Source organism: Mauremys reevesii, linkage group 1, assembly GCF_016161935.1.
Source record: "Mauremys reevesii isolate NIE-2019 linkage group 1, ASM1616193v1, whole genome shotgun sequence".
Taxonomy (NCBI): domain Eukaryota; kingdom Metazoa; phylum Chordata; order Testudines; family Geoemydidae; genus Mauremys; species Mauremys reevesii.
The window spans coordinates 322,360,770-322,384,474 of record NC_052623.1 but is presented as its reverse complement, the minus strand read 5'-3'; the positions used below and the strand labels follow the sequence as shown (position 1 = coordinate 322,384,474).

At 44.5% G+C, this 23,705-nt stretch overlaps 1 protein-coding gene across 3 annotated transcripts in view; it reads left to right on the top strand.

Moving 5' to 3' along the window:
• Window positions 1–23,705, top strand: part of TRABD (TraB domain containing) — a 58,604-nt gene that overhangs the window by 26,462 nt on the left and 8,437 nt on the right. For all 3 annotated transcript variants that reach the window (XM_039520212.1, XM_039520211.1, XM_039520213.1), the window contains 5 exons: window positions 5,719–5,885; window positions 7,645–7,785; window positions 12,101–12,211; window positions 20,691–20,830; window positions 22,979–23,151. In XM_039520212.1, coding sequence (XP_039376146.1) covers window positions 5,719–5,885; window positions 7,645–7,785; window positions 12,101–12,211; window positions 20,691–20,830; window positions 22,979–23,151 — 732 coding nt within the window. The remainder of the gene's footprint in view (window positions 1–5,718; window positions 5,886–7,644; window positions 7,786–12,100; window positions 12,212–20,690; window positions 20,831–22,978; window positions 23,152–23,705) is intronic.

The following is a 23,705-nucleotide window of genomic DNA, read 5'->3' as shown; positions in this document are numbered from 1 at the left end:
TGTCATAACCGTAGAATGTAAAGCTAAATGTTTGCATTACTAGCAAGAATGTGGTTACTAGTCTAAAAAGGAGCTAATGACCCTGTATAAAAAAGGTAGACATGTAAGTGGGGGAATTCGATCATCATTTGTGCCAAAGCTCTACCGTAAAGGCCAAATCTGAAAACATGCCCTTTTTTCATCATTGCTATTAGTTTAGGGGTTTTTTTTGTCAGTAATCTACTCCCATATTTTAAAACTAAAGTAAATATGTTCTGTTGTTGAGATCATAGTCGTATCCAGCTTGTGTTTAAGCAGGGTCCTTCTCTAGGCAATACTTGGGTATGTACATATTGAATTCTGTATAATGGCACCACAACGACAATGATATTGCACTAGGTCATGAGGACATTTTGTCACTGATGCGATGTTATCCTGTTGCAATGGCCAAAATAAATTTTTGTCTGGAAATCTAGGCTTGCATGCCATTTTAGATCAGGACTGTCTGGTGAAATGTAGGAGAGTCCTGACTTGCGTACTGAGCCACTGGGTCAGCGTAGTGAATAACTGAAAAACTGTCTGAGGAAATATGGGGACTCTTTTATGATTTTTTTTTCTTCTCATGAAATATAAATTCTGTCTGAATTTATATTCGAAGGTGTGTGTAAGGGAAAGTACTGCTGATTTAGGTTGCTTGGCATTGACCATGAAGTAGGAGACTATCAAAAATATCCTCCACTTAAAGGAAAACTCCAGACTGTCTGAGATGTACGCACACACAACACATTTGGAGGTGAAAGCCATATGATAAATTACTAAACCATAGGTAAATAAAATCTATTACATGGTTCTGCAGTTTATCTGTGTCTTTGACACCTTACCTGCACTCTGATTAATCCTTCTCCCTTGGACTATTATAATACTCCAGACCTCTGAGCAACTTCAAACTGCTGCTAACTTGTAGAGCAACTTGCCAGAGAAATAGTTCCTATTGGCTTGTAAAGCAAGTTTGTTGCAAACAAAATTACAGTTCTCCACCTCTTCCAGTTTTTTTTTTTTTTTTTACTATATTAAATCTTCCTTAAAAAGCACCATTCAAAGCAGTTTGCTTTTCCTATTGAAATAAATGGGAATCACTCTTTACCTCAGTTCCTGGCTCTTCACAGGCTGTTTTCATGAATTAGGCCTGGTCTACACTGAAAAGTTACATCAGTATACCTGTGTCTCATGCGAGTGAAAAATTCATACCCATGAGAGACATAGTTAAGCCGACCGAAACCCTGGTGTTGACAGGGTCTCTCATGGGTGTGAATTTTTCACACCCATGAGAGCCATAGCTATGCCAATGTAAATGTTCAGTGTAGATCATCCCTAAAGAGGCTTAGATTAGGATTTGGAGCCATTGCTAGTGTAGACTGCACTATACATGTTCCCCCATGTACAGGGCTTGTCTATACGAGGAAGCTTACTGTTCTAGTTACACTGGTATAACTCTCTGTGTGGAGACTATTTCAGAGTAAGAATGCTGCCTTCCGGTTTAGTTTATTTGCTTCCAAAGCAGCTCTTCCAAAGGTGCTGGAATATGAGTGTCCACATAGGAATTATAGTGGTATAATTAAGGTGGTATCTCTGCCAGTGCATTTTAGTCCTGGTCTGTACTCATCTTGAGCCTTTCCTGAACAGAGCCTTTTGTGACTTGAATAATATCTGTTAAGAACTAGGATGATATCTAATCCTGTGTCTAACATTACCAGGGGCCACATCACCCCTTCCAGAGGCAAAACTTACAGGATGGGACGTTTTACTGGGAAATCTCAACAAACCACAGATCACAGGACCATCCCTGCAGGGGCCCTGTAGTCCTGAAATGGCTGCCTGGCATCACAGCTTCACTGGAGTAGCATTGACTTCTCCCCTCCCCCCAACAAGGCACAGTCGTTCTTCGAGTAATTGCTCCTATCGATTCCAATTAGGTGTGCGTGCGCCGCGTGCACAGTCATCAGAAAGTTTTTTCCTTAGCAGCTTCCGTTGGGTCGGCTGTGGAGCCCCCTGAAGTGGCGCCTTCATGGTGCTGAATATATACTCCTGCTGTCCTGGCCCCTCCTCAGTTCCTTCTTGCCACCAGTGACGGTCATTGGAACAGCAGTTGCTTGTGTAGCAAATGCTTCCCGTAGCGTGCTTAGTAGCTGTTAGCTGTAGTTGTAGTTTAGTTTAGTTTTGTTGTGTATATCGTTGTAGTTCACCCCCAATCCCTTCCCCTTCCCCAGGTTCCAGGGCATGCCTCGGTCCCAGAGATTTAAGCCCTGCAGAACCTGTGGTAAGTCTATGCTAACAGGCGACCCCCATGACTCATACCTAAGGTGTCTGGGGGAGACTCATCAGACTGAGAAGTGCAGGATCTGCAAGGCATTCCGCCCCAGGACTAAGAAAGAGTGTGATTTTTCGTCTAAAACATCCCTTGATGGAGTCCACTCTTCACCCTCAGCCTGTCGCGGATAGTCAGGACCAGGCACCGAGCACATCCGTGCGGAGCGTTACGGCCTCCGTATGCAACACAGTGCCAAGGAAGGACTCTAGTCTAAGAGACCCTCAGCATCAGTGCTCCCTGTCACCGCAGGCTGCGTCAGCAACCCAGCACCACTTCCACTCCTTTGTGCCACACAAGAGGCACAGGAAGACTGATAAGGGTCATTCCCCTGTGCCGAAGACAGCGGTGCCGGCAGGTGTGGCAGCAGTGTGTCCTATCCAGGAGCACTCGGTACCAAGAGCACAGGAGTCGGCATTGTTGACTTCAGTCCTGTTAAGGGGACCATCGAGTCCAGCGCCCAGCAACACTCCTGAAAGACAGTGCCAGGTGGAGGAGTTGGAGCTGCCCTCCACCCTGGATGCTTTTGAAGCTGCCAACGATCCAATCGCCATGACGGCACCTCAGCCCTGGTCAGTCAGAGAAAAGCCTCTGGTGCCACAATGACCAGCTCCATCTAGAGGCAAGTCAGCCACGATGAGGCGGTCGCCCTCCCCAGCTCGACACCACTCCCCATCTGGACTCAGTGCTCACTGTGCCGGAGCAAGTACTCTTCGATGGTGACTCAACTCTCGGACAGTGTGCGAGGGAGTCCCCTTCAACAGCCCCCATCCTCCTCATCTCTGGTAACAGACGCGTCAGCTCTGGGATGGGGTGTGCATTTGGGAGCCCTCCAAACGCAAGACCTATGGTTGCAGCACGACCTCTCACTCCATATCAATTCAAGGAGTTGAGGCCTGTGCGTTAGCCTGCCAAACATTTCAGGCCCGGCTACAAGGGCTGCGCGTGGCCGTGATGACAGATAACACCACAGCCATGTTTCACATCAACAAGCAGGGTGGATCCCATTCCTCTCTACTGTGTCGGGAAGCCCTTCAGCTCTGGGAATTCTGCATAGCCCACTCCATTCACCTGGAGGCATCCTATCTCCCAGGAGCACTGAACGAATTGCGGACCACCTCAGCAGGTCCTTTCACAACCATGAGTGGTCCATCCACCCAGATATCATACACTCCATCTTCCAGAGGTGGGGGTTTCCCCAGGTCGATCTGTTTGCCACCCAGAGCAACAGAAAGTGCCCACAATTCTGTTCCTTCTGGAAATGCAGCCCAGGCTCGCTTGCAGACACATTCTTGATCCCCTGAATGGGAAGTCTGTTGTATGCTGTTCCGCTGATCCCTCTCATGCACAAAGTCCTACTCAAGGCCTGCAGAAACAGGGCAAGGATGATTCTTGTGGCACTGGCGTGGCCTCGCCAACACTGGTACACCACGCCCCTGGAGCTGTCAGTGAATGCCCCAATCACACTGCCTCTACTTCTGGACCTGGTCACACAAGACCATGGTCACCTCCCTCACCCCAACCTCCAGTCCCTCCACCTCACGGCCTGCAAGCTTCATGGCTAAACCCCATGGAGCACCTGTGCTCGGAACTGGTGAGAGGTGCTGCTTGGCAGCAGAAAACTCTCCACTAGGGCCACATACCTAGCAAAGTGGAAGAGGCTCACGTTCTTGTGTACTCATCATCACACACCTCCACTCCAGGCGCCCATACCAATCATCCTGGGGTACCTGCTGCATCTGAAACAGCATGGTCTTGCAGCGTTGTCCATCAAGGTGCACCTTGCCGTTAGTTCAGCCTTCCACCTGGGAGTGGCCAGATGTTCAGTCTTTGCCAACCCTATGGTTGCCCATTTCCTCAAAGGCCTAGAGTGACTATACCCACAGGTTAGACAACTGCTCCCTGCGAGGTACCGTAACGTGGTCCTCTCCAGGCTAATGTGGCCCCCGTTCAAACCATTGGCGACTTGCTCCCTTCTCTACCTCTCATGGAAGGTTGCCTTTCTGGTCGCCATTACCCTCAGCCAGGAGGGTGTCGGAGTTAAAGGCCTTCACTTCCGACCCCCTCCAGATGGTTTTCCAGAAGGACAAGGTACAATTCAGACCTCACCAGGCCTTCCTCCCAAAGGTGGTGTCATATTTTCACACCAACCAGGACATTTTTCTGCCTGTCTTCTTCCCTAAAGCCTCACGCTAATGTCTGAGAACAGAGGCTCCACTCACTGGACGTTTGACAGACGCTAGCTTTTTACATCGAGCGCACAAAACCGTTCCGGAAGTTGAATCAGCTGTTCGTGGTGGTTGTGGACCGGATGAAAGGCGTCCCAGCCTCATCTCGGAGGATCTCAGCTTGGATCACATCCTGTATTCGGACGTGCTATGAGCCAGCCAAGGTTCCAGCTCCAGTCCTTATGGCACACTCCACAAGGGCGCAGGCGTCTTCGATGGCATTCCTGGCTCAGGTTCCAATACAAGAGATCTGCAGGGTGGCAACGTGGTCCTTGATGCATACGTTCATCTCTCATTTCACTATCATCCAACACTACAGAGATGATGCCGCATTCGGCAGAGCGCTGCTCCAGTCAGCGTTCCCATAACTCCGACCCCACCACCTAGGTGGGGCTTGGGACTCATCTAATTGGAATCGATATGAGCAATCACTTAAAGAAGAAAAAATGGTTGTTCTTTGAGATGTTGTTCATGTCCATTCCACTACTCGTCGTCCTTTCCCCTCTGTCGTAAATAGCTGGCAAGAAGGAACTGAGGAGGGGCCAAGTCAGCAGGGGTATATATTGAATGCCATGAAGGCACCACTCCAAGGGGCTCCACAGCTGACCCAATGGGAGCTGCTAAGGGAAAAACTTTCCAATGACTGTGCACGCGGCGCACGCACACCTAATTGGACTGGATATGAACAATGCATCTCGAAGAACAACAGTTACGAGAAGGTGAGTAACTTTTTCCCCAGAGAACCTGAGAGAATCTGCAAAAAGTGAATACTACCAGAGGCTGTAATCTCTGCAGGGCATGATATGCCTTTCCTCCCACCATCCTATTTCCACCTGTCACATCTCCCTCCCTCCCTACTCCTTGAACTGCATGGAGAACCAGTTTCAATGCCCGGGGGGGTGAGGTTGGTACCACAGAGGCACCAGAGCCCCTCTTCAACAGGGAGGGACCGAGATTCATGCATAGAGGTGCCTCCTCAAGACCTAGATCTCAGTAATGATACGGTCCTACGTTTAAAACCAGGACAATAGTGTTAAAACAATAGTATATTAAGTCTGCTGAGCTGTTGAGTTACCTGTGTATTTTTTTTAAATTGTTTCATTCACATGCAGCTTATAGACATGCATATTTTATTAAATTTTTTAGCTGATGCAGATGCATTTAAAATTCTCCTGGAGATGAAGATGGAGAAGAGACAGAAAAAGCCCAATCTACCAAGCACTGTGACCGAACTCGTCACTGAGGAAGGGTCTAAGGTGTTCGTGGTTGGTACTGCCCACTTCAGTGACAGCAGCAAAAGAGATGTGGTGAAGGTAAATATGCAGGTGGAGCCATTCAGCAACGTTTTATTATATGCCTGGAGAGTTAACAAGAAATTAACTTGTTTTCATAACAATTAGAACTTTGCTATAGTGTTAGGGGATCTTGGGATTAGGGTAGCAGAATGTAACTGCATGATTCATCCATGACTTTGCAACTAACATGCATGGTAGTGTATAGGATTGGGTAGAATCCATTTAAGTAGCTTCAAATAGACATCCCTATCTTCTGTTGCAGAAGCCTCTAGATGCTAACGGAGCAACAGTGTATTTATGTAGCTAGGCCTTGTATGTTTGTATACAGTCCCTAAAATCAGTTATTTGGAACCCAACTGCGTCTGTGTTGTTTCCTCATATTCTTAAAGTTGTGTAGAGAGCAAAGACGTCACATCTCTAATCTTGTACAAAGTGCTATGAGCGCTGTTGTATTCACACATGGTTGAGACCTTGGTTTTACATCTCCTCCAAAGTATGGCACCCTTTATAGTACCTGGGTTAATGATTCAATACTGCTGTGGCGGGGTAATTAATCACCATATCATAAGTATGTGGCTGAGCTGAGAATAGAATCTAAGTCTCTTGACTCAGCCCTGTGCTTTCCTAGACTCCTTCCCTACGGTTAGCTTGTTGAGTTGACAGGATTATGGTACAAAGTTGTAAGCCATCGTATTTAAACAATAATTTGATTAAAGTGAACTGCTAGCAAGTCCCATATGTTATCAGGAATTGACATAAAAGCACCTAATGGTATATTTTTAGGGCAGATGCAGGTATAGTACAGGTAGCTAGCCTTAGGGCTTGCATTCTCACCTATTGATACTTTAATGACAATCATGCCAGGAAACTGTAACATTGTGATGCTAACACATGATCATATGTTATCGCATAGTCATTTGGGATCATGCTGAGAATGGAAGTTGGAAGGAACTTTTAATTGCTCTGCGTGCTAGGACTATGGGAAGTATAGACTCATAGACTTTAAGGTCAGAAGGGACCATTATGATCATCTAGTCTGACCTCCTGCACAGTGCAGACCACAGAATCTCACCCATCCACTCCTGTAACAAACCCCTAACCTATGTCTGAGTTATTGAAGTCCTCAAATTGTAGTTTGAAGACCTCAAGCTGCAGAGAATCCAGAACAGACCTGAAAGAACTGGGATTGTTTCTCAAACTTTGGGGCAGAAATAACTGAATCAGGACAGGTCTGAAGAGCTGGCAGAGCTCCATGTCCCATGCAGACATTGCAATATAGATGGCCTCATCACCCTGCTTGGCCACTGGAAGCTGAGCAGAATGAAACCTGTGCTAGCATCAGTCCCTCCAGCACTTTGGACTCTTGATTTAGGCCTTGCTGATGGAAAGGCCTGTCCTAGCTAGGTTTGTGACGCAGAACGTCATAAGTACCATTTACAATGAACTTTGCTAACATGTAGGGAAAACATTAAAATCAGATTTTTCCAACACAGTTGTTACTCCATGTTCCTGTCCCCAGATAGCTGGCAGGTAATACCTTTCATTGGCTTCCTTATTTTTCTTCAAATAAGTAGGTGCTAAAAGCATGTGATAACTCAGAGCAATATCAATGGCCTGAAGCAGTTTATTTTTCATTGTTGTGTTAATTGAAAATTATTTGTGGAATGAATTCCTGTTAAGCCCCATACCTTACAAATAGCTCATGTAAAAAATCAATATTTGCTGCAGTACCTCTCCATCTTGTCCACATTTATGTAAATAAATCCATCTTTTTCAGACAATACAGGAGGTACAGCCTGATGTGGTTGTGGTTGAGCTTTGCCAATACAGAGTTTCTATGTTAAAGATGGATGAAAAGACGTTACTAAAGGAAGCCAAAGAAATCAATCTGGAGAAACTTCAGCAAGCTATAAAGCAGGTATGATTACCTCAGTGAAAATTATGGCTGCTACCACCTTCTACCAAGCCTACTAGCACTTCAGCCCTAGTGTGAGCATAGCTACAATGGTCAGGGTTTGTCTACATGGGGAAATAGCCTGGAATAGCTGTTGTGGAATAGGTACTCTGCACTAGTTCCCCATATGGGAACTCTTGAAGTGGATTAAGCTAAACTGCACAAAAGCACTGTTAGGGCTATGGTTCACACTCCCCTAATCCGAAGTGTGGGGCTGTGTAGACATAGCCTTAGTGCTAAATAAGAGTGTCTACATGGGGAGCTAGTGCAGAATAGCTATTGCGCTTTCAGTTCACAACCTAGCTTATTTTGTAATAACTTCACTGTGTAGACAAACCCTCAGAGTTAAGGTTATTTGTTAAGCCTTGGTTTCGGCAGTTCCTGCCTTTTCAGTGCTTACGGCCTTGATTCTACAATTGGATTTGTACAGGGATCCTCTTTGATGTCATCAGGGCTCTGCCTGGGTTTCACCATATCAAGCCTGTTGCAGGATTGGAGAATAACTTTGCAACTTTAACATTCATTTGACACTATTTTATGGCATTTTAGCCATACATCTTGTTTGTGTGTGTGTTCTGGGTATTTAATTTTTATATAGTTTCTGAGTGGGATATTTGGTTGCTTTTCCCCTTCATTATTAATTCCATTCTACATCATGTTAATATTTGCTGTTTGTGTTCTATTGTGGATCAGTTGTCAGTGGATTAGCATTCAGGTCATATCCAAACTGGCTGGTTGTTAATGTGTGGGTGTGTATGTAAATATAAATTCAGTCCTTTATTATCTGTATCAAACAATGAACTTGTATTTGTGTTTAATGAAGTTAAAATTACTCACTGGGCAACAAATAAATGTATATGGTATATTTATCATAACTTGAACAGACTATACAAGCATTGGGTCACCAATCAATGGTGTCTTAAATCAGTGTTTCCCAAACTTGGGATGCCGCTTGTGTAGGAAAAGCCCCTGGCGGGCCAGGTCGGTTTGTTTACCTGCCCTGTCTGCAGGTTTGGCCGATTGCAGCTCCCGCTGGCTGCGGTTTGCTGCTCCAGGCCACTGGGGGCTGCTGGAAGCGGCGTGGGCTGAGGGATGTACTGGCTGCTGCTTCCAGCAGCTCCCATTGGCCTGGAGCCGCGATTGGCCAAACTTGCGGACGGGGCAGGTAAACAAACCGGCCCGGCCCGCCAGGGGCTTTCCCTACACAAACAGCATCTTAAGTTTGGGAAACACTGTCTTAAACAATCAAGTTAAAAGGACATGTTCATAATCTACTGCAGATATTTTGATTTTTATCCTGAACCTTCGGCATAAGTAAGTAATCCTATTGACATCAGTGGGACTGATTGTGAGTTGGTATTTACAGGGTTGGTCGCAAAACAAGAACACTTATTGCCAATCTGAAATCACATGTGTAATCACAGTAATTTTCTGTGTGTGTGTATGATAAATTCTTTCTGACTCATGTATCTAGAGAAATAACTAGTCCTTCCTGTTTTGTATTTATATAGTCTCAGAGACCAGGATATTGCAACCTATTTAAATGTTACATTTTTTGGTAAGGTTTTCTTTAAAGCAGTGACCAAAATGACACAGCCTCTGTGCAATCAAGGGATCATCATCAAAGTTTTTAAACAATTAAAACAGGAACAAAATATCACTCTTTGCTTATTATATCTAAATATGAATGCAACAGTTTTTGCCTTGCAACTTTATTAGAGGAAACGACCAATGAAAATCTTACAGAAAACTGATTTCAGATCATTGTTAGACTTTTTACATTTTTTCCTGAATAGGAGACTTATGAAAGGTCATGATGGCAGCTTTGTAGTGTCGTGTAGTCGTCAGTTCCTGCCAGGACTTGGGATGACTCTCCTTTTGTGTCGCTTGGTGGCAATGCGAGTAACTCAATATTGGACCTTGTTCCATTTAAATTATTATAATTCTTGTGCTGTTCTTTGAATGACCATTTCAAAATCTAAGGCCAATAAAGTTACCTATGGATGAGGGTCCTTTGTATGTAGAAACACTGTGCATTTTACCCATTCCCAATAGTAATCAAGCCTGCCTTGCGTGGCTATTTTCAAAGGCACACAATTCCCACTCTATGCCATTCAATGCATCCAAAGAAGTGAGCTGCAGCTCACGAAAGCTCATGCTATAATAAATTTGTTAGTCTTTAAGGTGCCACAAGTACTCCTGTTCTTTTTACAATTCCCACTGACTCTCAACAAGAGCTCGCCCCCTAGCTGCCATCTGTGCTTTAACAGTTTCCACCTACTCTACAGCATGCCTGGCTATTCTCAACAACCTGCTCCCTGTTTGTGACAGCCTGATGTGGTGTTAGAGCAGTGTGAAACGCCCTGGATTAGTTAGCAGGGATTTTTGAGGCCTCTTTTCCAGTTTCAGTTCTTCGTGGTTCACATCCCGAGTTTTGATTTGCCGTGGAGACCCAAAACACAAAGCAAAGCTCAACCTAAACAGCAGAACTTTGCCTTGATCAGTCAAAGGGTCAAAGCCACCCAGTTGTCATCCCAGGATCCTTTAGCAATAGCTAAAGGGATGAGTGCTGTGCTGGGGAGAAGGGAGGGTTTCTGAAAAGTGGGCAGTTCAGGACTTTTGGAAAGGAGCAAATTCCAAACCGCCAAACCCTATAACCAAGAGCTACCCTACCTCTCATCCTGATTTCCCCTCTCCCGCACCTTGTGCCTGAAATGACCCACCCTCCCTGATGCCAGGTGCCCCTTTACTTCCTCAAGCTAGAAACTGGCCAGAAAAGGGTATCCAAGGGGTGGTGGTGTGAGGCCAGGCCAGGTCATGGGGAACTACCAAGTGAAGTGCACCAGGAGTGAGAAGTCATCAGGCCAGCAGGGAGAGTGGGAGGGAAGAGGACGGGTGGTGAAAATGAGTGTTCGTTCACAGAACACATGGGACAAATGCTTCCATGAATTCATGGATCCCCAGCAAAATACGTTTTTGTTTTTTTTTAACTAAAGCAGCTGAGGCTGGATTCCTGCTGAGATCACTTGCTGCCGTTTGCTCCTTTAGGACAGAATGTAATTAATTAACGCTTGTGCTCTGGGTTTTCTTTTTGCACAGTGATGGAAACACTGCATGCTGCTTTGTAGCAGAAGGACACGACTGCAGTGTATTTCAGTCAATCATGTTCTTAATCTGCCCAAAACCCAGTGCCTGTCCTATTTGCTTAGACTCAAGAAAATAATAGGCGATAGGCTGAAGCAGATAGCAGCAACTAGCAGCACAAGTCCAGACAAAGAGATTTAAAGTCTTAAATAAATGAAAATGCACAAATAATTATGTGAGTAAAATGCTACTGAACGATTACTGGAATATAGCCTAAGGATGGGGGCTTGTATTTATTGTAATGTCTATCCACAAATACATCAGTTTTAAAAAAAAAACATAATTCTTCTCTTGCTGGGATCTCCTGAATTTGTGGAAGCATTTGTCCTTTGTGATATGTGAACAAACACTCATTTTCACTACCCTTCCTCCCTTATTCTGCAGCCCCAGGTCGAGTTTAAAGCTGTCTTCCCTTCATGGAAACTGGCAGTGCTACAGTTGCCAGCCCCCTAAGTTGGATCCCTTCTTACGCCCACAGGGTGAATCAAGCTCAGGGTTTTTCTTTAAGATCTCATCTGCAAGTCCATGAACAGGAAACTGCCTGATGCTCAGCTTTTCTGGATTAGAAAGAGGAAATTCTGATTTGACTCAGCCAGTGTTCAGCACTGTTTGAAGAATCTAGCTGTTTCATGCTGAGAGTGCTAGGTGTACCCCACTCCAGTATCCCTTAGCAGGGCAAATGCAGAGCAAATATGGTCATGTTCTGTGCTACTTATATTTGGAGGAGAATGCAGTGTTTGTTCTAATTTATTCAGTTACAAATGTGTGGTATGTGCTACTCTTGCTAGTTGCATGGACAGATGCTTTCTTCTCACCTTCGGCGGGGGGGGAGCGGGGCTGAAACAAGACTGGCTTATTTAATTATTTCTTAAACACATTTTTCTTTGAGCAAACAATCTGGTGTGTAACCAAAGAGCATTTTTAACAATGATCCCACATATAAATGACGAAAGCTGAAATAATGGGAGCAATGTTCAGCAGTAAATCAGCTCCAGAGGGCGGCTTCGATGTTTCTTCATCAGAATAATTGATGGTTCTCAGTGATTGCTAATGGCACAATGTCAGTGGGTACTTCCTAGTAATCCATACAGTTTGATGGTTTCCGTTTTAATATTTTTTTTCCCTTTTCTGCTAGAATGGAGTCATGTCAGGACTAATGCAAATGCTTCTGCTGAAGGTCTCTGCTCACATCACAGAACAGCTGGGAATGGCCCCAGGAGGAGAATTCAGGGAGGCTTTCAAAGAGGTAGGGGCTGGATGTTGGTTGTTTTGAAGGTAAAAATATTGGTCTCTTGTACCCTAGTCAAACTAAATAAAGTCACTTGTTTGGCCAGAGCGCTCTTTTCTGATCCCTTTCTTATACATGGTGAGGCTGAGAACTAAAGATCTTTTACTTAAAGGGGAACTGCAAAGAGGAAGGGAAAATGGTGGCTTTTGCCCCCTTACTGCCCCTTTCTGGGGTATATATGGATGGTTCCATAAAGACTTGAAAAATATTTTCGGCTTTTCTCTTCTCCCTAGAAATAGTGGTATTCAGTTCTTACGTCTCTGTTTTTTGCTGGGGGATAGTGAAATTACAGTAGGTCTCCAGTGGAGAGAGAGGGGACGCTAAACATTTCATATAGAGCTTTTCTCCCAGTTTTGGCCCTGGTCCTTCAATGAACTCCTCACGGGTGGAACCCTGTTCCCATGCAAATTGGGGCCTTTGTCTGGAGTAAAAAGGATTTGCATGGGTATCGCAAACAAACACCCCTGTCTGACTAGAACTCTCCTGGCGAGAGAGCTGCAGCTCAGGTTTCACTATGTCCTGATGTTGTCGTTCTAGTTCTCCGGATCAGCATTTCCCCAACTGCATTGGAACCCTCTACGGGGGAGGTGGGGCCAGGGGGCCAGAGACTTCGAATTAATAAAATGTACCACTTTTGCAATGAGCAAAAACCTAATTAATGAATTAAATATACAAATTGGTGGCTGTTAAAATCAACAGTTCCCACAGTTTTTCTATATTTAGGCTAATGTTATGTAAAATGTTATCTCAGATAGCACTGTGTGGTAACTATTGGGGCAATACCAATTTTTTTTTATTTTTTATTTTTTTAATCTGTGTCTTTCCTATCCCTCATTTGAGAGGGAGAAGGTGTGTAAGCAGGCTGGCCAGCACTTTGTCTCTGGTGATACAGATGTTGAACACACATATAATGGGTGTGAGAGGAAAAACTGCTTCTTAAACTGGCAGTAGAACCATGTGGGGAACACGGCAGCATTAACACGGATGAGGACAGCCTCAGTATTGAGCTGTCACTCTAAGAATAAGGGATGGATTCTGCTACACTTGTTTGTGAAAATCTGCTGCTCCACTCCCCCTGCCACCATTTATTTCCCCTTTGTTGTCAGTAGGAGGAAGAACCAGCCACCCTGTGAACACCACCTAGAAGATAAGAGTGTAGCCAGTCCTGTAGAGGGGTAAATCTCCCCTAAGCTGGCTGAGACAAGATGTCTCTTCATGAGCCTGGTGTGTTTTGAAACTTGTTATAAATAGAGCTTATGGGGGGGGCACAAACATTAGGAGAGTCAATGCATCCGAAGAAGTGAGCTGTAACCCACGAAAGCTTATGCTAAAATCAATTTGTTAGTCTCTAAGGTGCCCCAAGTATTCCTGTTCTTTTTGTGGATACAGACTAACACGGCTGCTACTCTGAAATAGGGTTGTGATGGGAAAGTTTGGAAATCCCCAGTTCATAAGATCCTCCAGCCAAAACTGGGGTTGAGGGGGGGGGGATTCAAGATGTCTTATCTCTAATATAAAAAGACAAACTGAAAAAAAATCTTTGCAGATACCTAATAGTAGTAATAAGGGAAAGGGCACATACACAGTCTTTGTTTGGCTTTCAGTTCACTTTAAGCAGTCAGTGCCAGGACAGAAACTTTTGTGTGATAGTAACATGAACATGCTACAAGGATTTCATGGTGCTCCTGCAGCTTAACAATGCCAGGAAAACTGCTTTTTAGCTATATGCTATAATTCATGGGGAAATAGTCTGAATCCTAGGTAGAAGGTCAGACTTTGAAAGGAGTGAACTGGATGTATTAGGAAACTAAGCACAGACCTACTCCACTCAAAAGAACAGGAGTATTTGTGGTACCTTAGAGACTAACACATTTATTTGAGCATAAGCTTTTGTGGGCTACAGCCCACTTTATTGGATGCATAGAATGGAACATATGGTGAGGAGATATATGTACATACAGAGAACATAAAAAGGTGGGGGTTCCCCTACAACCTCAAAGAGGCTAATTAATTAAGATGAGCTATTGTCAGCAGGAGGAAAAAAAACTTTTGTAGTGATAGTCAAGATGGCCCATTTAAGACAGTTTGACAAGAAGGTGTGAGGATATTTAACATGGGGAAATAGATTCAGTGTGTGTAATGGCTCAGCCATTCCCAGTCTTTATTTAAGCCTAAATTGATATTATCTAGTTTGCATATTCAAGTTCAGCAGTTTCTCTGTGGGAGTCTGTTTTTTAAGCTTTTCTGTTGCAAAATTGCCACTTTTAAATCTGTTACTGAGATTTAAATCTGTTACAGAGAGGTTGAAGTGTTCTCCTACTGGTTATTGAATGTTATAATTCCTGATGTCAGATTTGTGTCCATTTATTCTTTTGTGTAGAGACTGTCCGCTTTGGACAATGTATATGGCAGAGGGGTATTGCTCCACTCAGTGTCTCCTGACATTTCAGTTTTACTACATGGATCTTTAAAAGTTGAATTGTTTTGATGCAGTCAAATTGAGTGAATAGTACCGTTGACTGCAGAGCTTTAGTTCAATAATTAGTAAGTAATAGTTACGTAATAGTTACACTGATCATGCTATGTCAGGGTTGTGCCATGAGGCACGAAGCTGAAGAGTAATCTGATGGAAACTGTGCGTGTCCAGTCCTTTTTTGGAATGGAGGGGAAAAGTAGCAAGAAGGTTGTATAGTAATATGGTAACTAGTCCTGACCCATATTGTTCTACCAGATACTCTGCAGTGTCAGAACCCTCGTCAGCCCATCGGAAATCTATCTCTATTTTAGACATAAATTTAATAATGCTGCTAACTTGATGCCTCCTTTTTTTCTGAAAGTCCATTATCAATTGAAGGAGAAAAGTTGAATCCTGCCAGTAGACTTGTTTCTGTATTTTGTAAATACATTTGGTTTGATTCCTCACTGCCTGCCCCTTGTGTAGTCGTTTACTCCTATGCAAAGTGAAAATACTATGGTATGAAACCAGCATGGTGGCATTTTACAACCGCTTTGTACAGGTGTCAATGGCTACACAAAGTGAAATGCAGTGGGGAATTATGCCTGTTCTCTTTGGAACTCCTAATGGATTATACTCCCAGTACTATTGTAAATCTAGTTGTGTACAGGCTGTAATATAAAAATGATTTCTGAAATACTTGAAGAGGGTGTCAGCAGGGATGCTGATGTTAGTATCTGCATTCACAATAATCTCAAGGAAATTTAATGTCATAATTTGAAAAATGTTTTCCAGTTTTTCTTTTTTCTATAATCCAGTGTGTGTTTAAATGAAACACAACTGACCAAATATGTTTTATACAATGCTGCATAACTGCATGGAATGTAAATCATGAACACTAGGATTATTGCAGTCCTTTGGTGAATAGTTAGTGGGACACATTTTTTCAGCCTAGCCTTAACTCTTCTTGCACTTGTAGTTTTGTGGGAACTAGTAAGTAGTGATTATAGGCATAAAATTGTGCCCGTAGTTGTTTGCAGATATAATTAAGGTAATCTGGATGACTGAGTACCTGAGCTGCAGGCACAATCAGGTACCTGATTTCCAAAATACTTTACAAGAGCCTGACCTAGTAAATCTATCCTAAACTCTCTGAGCATATGGTGATGTCAGTTTAAAGTAAAATCTTAGCCCTTTTTAATGCTTATCTTTGTTGTCTCCATTTAGTCATAGCTACCTGAATCATCTAGTAAATGTAAAGGCTCAAAAGATCACTTGATGATAACACACTAGGGGTGAAATCCTTGTCCCTTTGAAGTCAACAGCATCAGGATTTTGCGCTAGGAATTACCTCCGCAATGTTAATGAACTCCAGTGTATTAATCCAAAAAGGCTAAATGGGACTGAGGCCATAGGATGAGTTCAGTGATCTGCTCAAGTGACAGTGGTCCCCTTGATGTGATCTATCTTATTGATCATATGAAAGACACTTTTTTGTCCCAAATGAGTTCCTGTACAATATATAGAGTCTGGTTCCATTAAATATTTGTGAAGTGAACCTTTGGATCTGTGCTTTATTTGGTTTATTGTTCCTCTCCCTCGCTAGCCATTTGTCACCCTGGCAGCCGTGAACTGGCTCTTCTGTGGTATCAGGCTTAAGATGTTATTTCTTGCTCAGCAGGAGCCAGGCAGAAATATGTTCATACCAGTTGAGAAAGTAGTACCCATACCAACTCTCAAACCTCTTCTAAAATGATACTGATCTGAATCCTCACTGAGAGGACAAAGTATTTTGAAACCATGTTTGGAAGGACCTTTTTGAGAGGCGGAAAAAGAGGTTTGCCTAGGGGTCCACCTAACATGGAAGCAGGGCCTCTGGGGGGGGCAAGTGGGGCAATTTGCCCCAGGCCCCACGAGCCACTCCAGGTTTTCGGCGGCACTTTGGCAGCGGGCCCTTCACTCGCTCCGGGTCTTCGGTGGCGGGTCCTTCAGTGCAGCCAAAGACTCGGAGCGAGTGAAGGACCTGCCACTGAAGTGCTGCCAAAGCCTCGGAGCGCCGCCTGGTGAGTACAAGCGCCGCAAGTGGCAGGGGGAAAAAAAAAAAGCTGTGATCGGCGGCACTGAGGCTGCTCTACCGCCGCTTCATTCTTCGGCGGCAATTCGGCAGTGGGTCCTTCCCTCCAAGAGGAACCTGCAGCTGAATTGCTGCCGAAGACCTGGCCCTGTCCCAGGTCCCCTGAATCTTCTGGGCGGTCCTGCATGGAAGTCATGTGTTCTAGACAGGGCTCTAAAAGGTCTGTGGCTTCACGTAGCTCTGACTCAAAGATCTGTCATAGCAAAATCTTTTCTCACCAGTGATAGCCTTAGACTGTCTGCCTCTCGTTCCATGTTGTGTGATGGATTCAGGATATTACAGATCCTCTAAAAGCAAAATTAAAAATCATTAAAATCATTTTTGCTTTTGACCGTATCCAGATCTGAATCCAAGTCTCGATCCCAATCCTATCAACTGCAGTCACATGCAAAAAGGTTTCTTCTGCCTAGCCCAAAAGCTGGTGACTCTTTCGGTAAGGTGCAAAAGATAGAGAGGGTCAGTGTGCTGTTTGATATGAATAGAGCCCTGGGTTTTTATTGTAATAACTGTTGCATTTCATGGAAGAAGTATTCCGTTATGGGATATTACGTTGAAAATGAAAATGTTATTTACCTACAAAATATAAAATTCTTCTTTGAGTGCTAGTCCCTGTTTGTCTTCCAACGGTGCACATGCACGCCATATGCCTGAGTCTGGAAATTTTAACTAGCAGTGTGTATGTGTGCAGTAAATCTCCTCATGCTCTCGACCAAGCATAAGAGGCAGTATGGGCTGACACCTCTCCAGTTCCTTCTTATTCCTTTCCATCTCTGCCAGACAAGCATAGGCAGTACCAGGAGCTATTGCAGATGATTGCCAATGACCTCCAGATACCACTGGAGCAGGTCCAGGACCCACAACACTGGCTCTTGGATATTTTGCAACCTACAGGCCCAAGGAAGGTGGCCCTTCCACTTAACAAGGCCATCATGAAGCTGATCTGGCACACTCCACCCCCCACATGAGGTGCTATTTTATCCCCACCCTGGGAGCTGAATTCCTTTTCTCTCATCTTGCCCCCAACTCCGTTACAGGCAGCTACGGAGAGGGCTAGGTCACAACATCAAAGGAGCACTGACAAGGACTCAAAGGTTGGAAAAAAGTCTTTTCCTCTATGGGCCTGCAATTCCGTATTGTTAACTATCAGGCCTTGTAACAATATGATTTTAACAACATTTCCAGGCTGGTGGAATTTAAGGACAAGCTTCCCCCTAAGGACAGAGCCCAATTTCAGACCTTCATAGGGAAGAGCAAGTTAGCAGCAAGAACACCTCTCCAGGTGCAGTAGATTCAGTAGATGCAGAATCCAGAGGCCTGGCTGCTGGTATAGTCATGAAGAGGGATTCTTGGCTACAGTCTCAGAGTTTCCCCAGGGAGATGCAGAATACCATACAGGACCTTAACTTTGAGCTGAATCTCTTCAATGCGAAAAAGCATGAGACTCGCTAAAGGACTTGAGATCGACTCTACACTCCCTGAGGATTTACACTGTGGCCCTGAGGAGGAAACACCAGAGATAAGCCTATAGGCCAAGGCATTCTACCACTAGTGTCCAGCCAAACCTCCACAGAAACATCAGAGGTCTTACTTCTTAGCCCCTATGGCACCACGACCTCTACCTATTCCTGGCTGTCTACTACCCTGATGCCACCCACCCTTTCCCCCATTATTTTTTGAGGCTGTCTCACACTGTTCACTGACAATTTTGACTTGATCATGACAGACAGCTGTTACTCATCAAGGATTATCCATCAAGGATACTCCATTGTGTTCCTCTCCTCCCCTGTCACAAACCCCTTTCAGAGACCACTCTCTCAGAAGGTTGCTCTTCATCAAGAGGTAGACTTCCTCCTGTAATGAGAGCCAATTGAGTGTGTCTCATCTCAGTGTCAAGGGAGAGGGTTCTATTCCCCGTATTTCCTAACCCCAAAAAAGATGGGAGGTGGATATGCATCTGGACTTTCAGCAACTAAATACCTTTATTCAAAAGTCAAAATTCAGGATGGTTACATTAGTGTCAGTAATTCCCCTCCCTGCAAGAGGGGATGTGGTTCTCACCTCTTGACATGAAGGACACATACTTTCACGTAAAGATTCATCCCACCTACAGAATTTCCTGTTTTATGGCAGTCCAAGAACATTTCCAGTTGAGAGTTCTCCCCTTTGGGATAGCAACAGCACACAGTGTTTACAAAGGTTTTTTCTGTGGTGGCAGCCTAAATGAGACATCAGTTACAATTTTCCCATATCTGGGTGATTGGCTTTTGGCAGGTTGCTCCTGCCAAGAGGTCAAGTTGGTGATGGAGTATCTGCTCCATCTTCTAGCAGCCCTTCATCGGAGCCACACTGGACTCTGTTTCTGTGAGAGCGTTCCTTCCAACAGAAAGAATTCAGTTAATGAGCAGCCTGATAGCATGGATTACTTACAGACCAAGAAATGTGGTCAGAATGTGCCTTTCACTTTTAGGACACATGGCTTCGCTTTGGTGATACCATTTGCCAGCCTTCATCTATAATGTCTACAGGCCTGGTTCTGGTAGGTCTACTCGCCAGACAAAGGTCACATCAACTCCAGAGTGACCATTCCAGCTAGAGTCATCGCCTCCCTCACCTGGGTGGTTGAACCCAGAGAGAGTGAGAGTGGGCATTCCCTCCAATGCTCCTATCCCCAGAGCCACCAATATAACAGGCACTTCCCTTCTGAGTTGGGATGTTCACCTGAACAACTTCACTGCACAAGGTACCCGGACTCCACGGGAGGCCAGACTGCACATCAATGTATTAAAAGTGAGAGCAGTCCACCTGGCTTGCAGATCCTTTCTGCTGCTTATGCATTCGCTCCATATCCAAGTGATGTCAGACAATATCACTGTGGTCCTTTACATAAACAAACAGGGCAGAGCAGGATCTCTTCCCCTTTTCCTAGAAGCAGTCCGGCTTTGGAGCTGGTGTATAGGAGCCAGAGGAGACAAGACTTCATTCCCTTGACATCAGATGTGCCCTGCTGTTCTACCTGCAAAGGACCAAGCCTATCAGAAAATCACCAAGACTTTTTCTCACCATAGGAGAGAGACTGCGAGGTTGAGCAATATCCTCTCTGAGAATCTCTAAGTGGGTTTCTGGATGCATCATCAAGTGCTACAGGTTAGCACACATACCTCCTCCTGACGGAGTCAGGGCACAAGCCACCTCTACAGCATCCATGCAGGACATTCCAGTACTAGATATATGCAGACCAGCCACCTGGAGCTCCTTCCATACATTCTCTATACATTGTGTGCTAGTTCAGGCCTCTGCTGCAGATGCAGCAATGGGAACTGCAGTACTGCAAGCATCTTCCTCACACCCTGCTCATGTCTGAGCACTGCTTGTCAGAATACATGGGACTAGCACTCGAGAAGCAATGGAGGTTACATACCTGTAACTGGCTGTTCTTTGAGCTATGTGGTCCCGATCTGTATTCCACTACCTGTCTACTATCCCCTCTGCTTTGGATCCTGCTGGATTTGAGGTAAGAAGAGGAACAGGAGAGGCATCAGCCTGCATTGCCTCTTGTGCTCTTGGTCGGGAGCATGAGAAGATCTTCTGTGCATGTGTGGGCCAATGGCCACTGCTTGTCAGAAATTCTGGCACGTGGCATGCATGCATACCCATGTGTGGAATACAGATAGGAACCACACATCTCAAAGAACTTCCACTTACCTGTAAGTAACCTCCATTTGCCTGATGTTTAAGTGTGACAATATTTTCCCTTGTTTCCTTAGTGTTCTTCAGAACACTTAGGTTAGTGTAACTAGTAATGGTGTCCTAACAACCTACTAACAGTTAATGTGTACCTTCTCTTGCAGGCTGGTAAAGTACCTTTCTGTAAATTTCATCTTGGGGACAGACCCATCCCTGTTACGTTTAAGAGAGCCATCGCTGCACTTTCTTTCTGGCAAAAAGTCAAGCTTGCTTGGGGCCTCTGCTTCTTATCTGACCCAATCAGGTATGAATAAGTGTTTTTAGCTTTATTTGAAAGGTAGATTATAAGTACCCGCTCCTACATGTTGCTGAGCATCCTCAGTAATCTGTTGGAGGTGATTGGGCTCGAAAACAGCCAAAAGGAAGAATGATCAGTAACTTCTTATTCCTGTCCAGCCTCCCCTGCACCCTTTGGTAGAAGGAAGGATTGTGACAAGGACAAAGTGGAGCTGCACTGTGCCAATTCGCAGCTGTTTTATGGTCCCTTAGGGACCTGAGCCTGCTGTCATATTTCAGTTTGAGACCTGAGATATGATGACCAGCTCTCTATGCAGGGAGGTCTTGGCACAGGAGAGAATATGGTCCGTGACCTTTAAATGTCTGACTGTTCTGTTCGTTGATATCCCCCTTGATAAAGGGTCTTTGTTAGCTTTCCAGGAAGTGTTACAATAATGCAATGGTTCCCATTCCCATTGTTCTGATTTTCCCCCCCCGCCCTCCAAAAAAACAGGTAGGGACAAATTTGGCTCCACCTGAATTGCGGCAAAATAACTCTGCAAAAGCAGCATTAATTTGCATGGCTCAGGAGTGCATTCCTAGATGCCCTTGCAATTTACTTGTGCTCCCAGCAGATGTATAATGGGGACATACGGAATTCTAACTGTTTCCTCCGATTCATTGCTTTGAGGGGACCCATTTGGAGGTGCTCTTCTGTTTCTCTCCCTGTGCACGCTCTCAAATGCTCTGTGTTGTGGTGACCGATCTTGCTCCTTCAGGGCTGCTTGACAGGCCCCAGGAGGAGCAGTGTCAATAATGCTCCTTAACTGGGCCATGATGGTAGCTCCTTCCCTCAAAGCCTTGGTACATTGTCTCAGGTGTGATGCCAATTTATGTACAGTAACTTCTCACTTAAAATTGTCCTGGTTAACATTGTTTCGTTGTTATGTTGCTGATCAATTAGGGAACATGGTCGTTTAAAGTTGTGCAATGCTCCCTTCTAATGTCGTTTGGCAGCCGCCTGCTTTGTCCACTGCTTGCAGGAAGAGTAGCCCATTGCAGCTAGCTGGTGGGGGCTTGGAACTGGTGTGGACCGTCAGCCGCCCTATCAACTCCCCGCTCCCCTAAGTTCCTTGTGCTGCAGCTGCCCAGCAGGCTAGCAAATTGCCAGCAGTTCAGCTATCCCTCCCCCCACTGCCGTGTGCTGCTCCTGCCCTCTGCCTTGTAGCTGCTCCCCAAGACTCCTGCTTGCTGTGCACGGGGAGGGGTGAAGGAAGAGGAGGGCTGTCAGGGTGTCCCCCCTCTCCCCTGCTCCTGCACCCCACGCACCCCGCTTACCCCATCTTCCATAGAGCAGGAGGGACACACAACAGGGCTCACGATGGAGGGAGCTTGCTGGCAGCAGCTGCGGTCTCAGCAAGCTGATCTAATTAACAAGGCAGTGTACTTAAGAGTAAGGTCAGCATACTTAAAGGGGAAATGTGCATCTCTCTCTCTCTCACACAGACTTTCTCTGTCTGCGATGCTGTCTCCCCTCCCTCCATTCCTGCTGCCTTGTAGAGTGTGAGAGTTAACCCTTGAAAGCTCAGCCAATTGCTAGTTCATCATTTAGCAGTAAGGCATTCCTTGGGAAATATCCCACCCTCTGACTCCTCCACTTCAACCAAGCTTCACAATCATCATCACTGTGTACCAGTACTAAATTGTTTGTTTAAAACTTATACACACGTGTGTGTATATATATATATATATATATATATGTGTATATATATATATATATATATATATTCTTTTGTCTGGTGAAAAAAATTTCCTGGGGAACCTAACCCCCTCATTTACATTAATTCTTATGGGGAAATTGGATTCGCTTAACATCGTTTCGCTTAGTCGCATTTTTCAGGAACATAACTACAATGTTAAGTGAGGAGTTACTGTATTTGTTTAGCTTCCCATGAGTAAGGTGTAATGAATGACTGCTATTGAATAGCTTTTACATGATTGGCCATTTTCTTTCCCTTTCACTGAGTTCAGACACACTGCTTAGAATATGAGTCTATAGGGAGGTAGTTTTGCTTTCTCAGGAGGTGCAGGAATCGTATAATTTTACAAGTCAGCGTGTCTATATTGGACTCTGAGAACATAATACAGACATTGGGACTGTGTCTCTTTCTTTCAGTAAAGATGACGTGGAGAAGTGTAAACAGAAGGATTTACTGGAGCAGATGATGGCTGAAATGATTGGAGAATTTCCTGATCTCCATCGAACAATTGTATCAGAGCGAGATATTTACTTGACCTACATGTTGAAGCAAGCAGCTAAGCGAATAGAACTACCTCGTGCTTCAGAAAGTAATTGCTATAAAGCAGATTTATAACTTGTGTTTAGCAAGCAGTATGTTCTTAATGTAGTACTCCATGATTTTCCTTCCTCTCGGGAATTCTGAAAAGTTTTGCCATCTTGCTTGTAGACATGTACCATGTGTAATAAATGTACCATGTGTAATAAATGGTCTTCATAAATTATAATGCTTAAAAAATAAGGGAGAATATTGTTAGATTAGTATGAAATTCTTAGCTTTACAAGAGTGCTTTGAATAATGGATTCCTCCTTCCCATCATGCCTGTGTCAAAACAGGAAAATACTAATTAGGCTGCTAAAGTTTGAAAAATGCAGGCATCAATTCAGGGGAGAGATGAGGCAAAGACCTAGGGGATAGAAGAAAACAGCTGGATTTTCAAGGAGATTGTATCTGAAGCTTTTCATTTATTGAATTGTTAGCTGAAGAAGTCTAGTGCACAAACTGTGTGTGTGCACGCACGTGTGCACGTCACAAGCAATTTATGGTGTCAGAAAACACAAGTGTGTGAATTCCTTAGCGAATCAGGCATTTATTTTTTATATT